General features: G+C 49.8%; 1 protein-coding gene across 1 annotated transcript; it reads right to left on the reverse strand.

The window, feature by feature from the left end:
* Window positions 1–66: 66 nt before the first annotated feature.
* On the reverse strand, window positions 67–947 carry Pmar_PMAR026701 (Creatine kinase B-type, putative; the record flags this gene model as incomplete). The annotated part of the gene is made up of 1 exon (XM_002785388.1): window positions 67–947. A coding segment is annotated over one exon (881 nt), but the record flags the coding sequence as incomplete, so codon positions are not given.
* Window positions 948–977: the final 30 nt, after the last annotated feature.

A 977-nucleotide genomic window follows, 5' to 3' on the forward strand; every position in this document is an offset into this window, starting at 1 on the left:
AGTGCCTCGAAAGCAGCTGTATCGCCCTTCTCCAATGCCTGCTCCATTTGGACGATCTTCGAGCACCCCGAGATCATGATGTTCACGAGCTCGACCTCAGACTTGCCAATTCTATCACTATTGGAGATGTCCCAGATACCACCAACACTGGCGCTGTCAACTCCAGCACCACCACGAGCTTGAAGGTGCAAGGATTTACAGATATCCTTGAAGTCGGGCCTAGCTGAGAGTAGTGGAACCTTCACCATGACAGATGCACGAAGACCAGTGCCAAGGTTGCTTGGACATGTGAGGACGTAACCGAGATGGTCATTATGCATGAAGTCGTAGCCTTCTTGCTTAACAACCTCCTGTACTTTGTTAACTGCATCACAGAATCGAGTGAAAACAGTCTTAATGTCGGCACCCTTCTGCATGGATATAATTCTCATGTGGTCTTCTTCATTCACCCAAACTAGGAAGTTCTTCTGATCGTTGGCAAAGATACCACGAGCATCCGGCCAGTGTCGGCCCATACCAGACGACAGTAAAAGAGTAGAGTCAGGCTCTTGGAAGAGGAAGTGATCTTCACGCATTTGATGCTCCTCAGCGGCGCTCATTCCCCCAGGCTTCTCAGGATAGCTATCCGAGCCAGCAAGCGGATAGTAGTCACCAGCCAGGTCTCCACCCAAGGCTTTCAGTGCCTTAGTTAAGACTCTCTCGACCTCTCTCCTCTCTTCTTTGGTGCAAGATGGTGGAAGTCTAATTCCACGCACACTGCGACCCGTCCTCACTCTAGTGGATATGACGTAGTTTTGAGAAGGATCAATTGGAGTATCGAGGAGTTTGGTATAGTCTAGATCAGTGGGGTGCTTGGCATCAGGAGGGTAACCACCATGGCGTTGGTCGATGACAGGATCGAATAGCTCTTTGAAGACCTCGTAGCTCTCCTCATCACCAGCTACCATACCGACTGTTTTTATCATGGGATGCCCCTT

This window comes from Perkinsus marinus (assembly GCF_000006405.1).
Source record: "Perkinsus marinus ATCC 50983 genomic scaffold scf_1104296932564, whole genome shotgun sequence".
NCBI classification, from domain to species: domain Eukaryota; phylum Perkinsozoa; order Perkinsida; family Perkinsidae; genus Perkinsus; species Perkinsus marinus.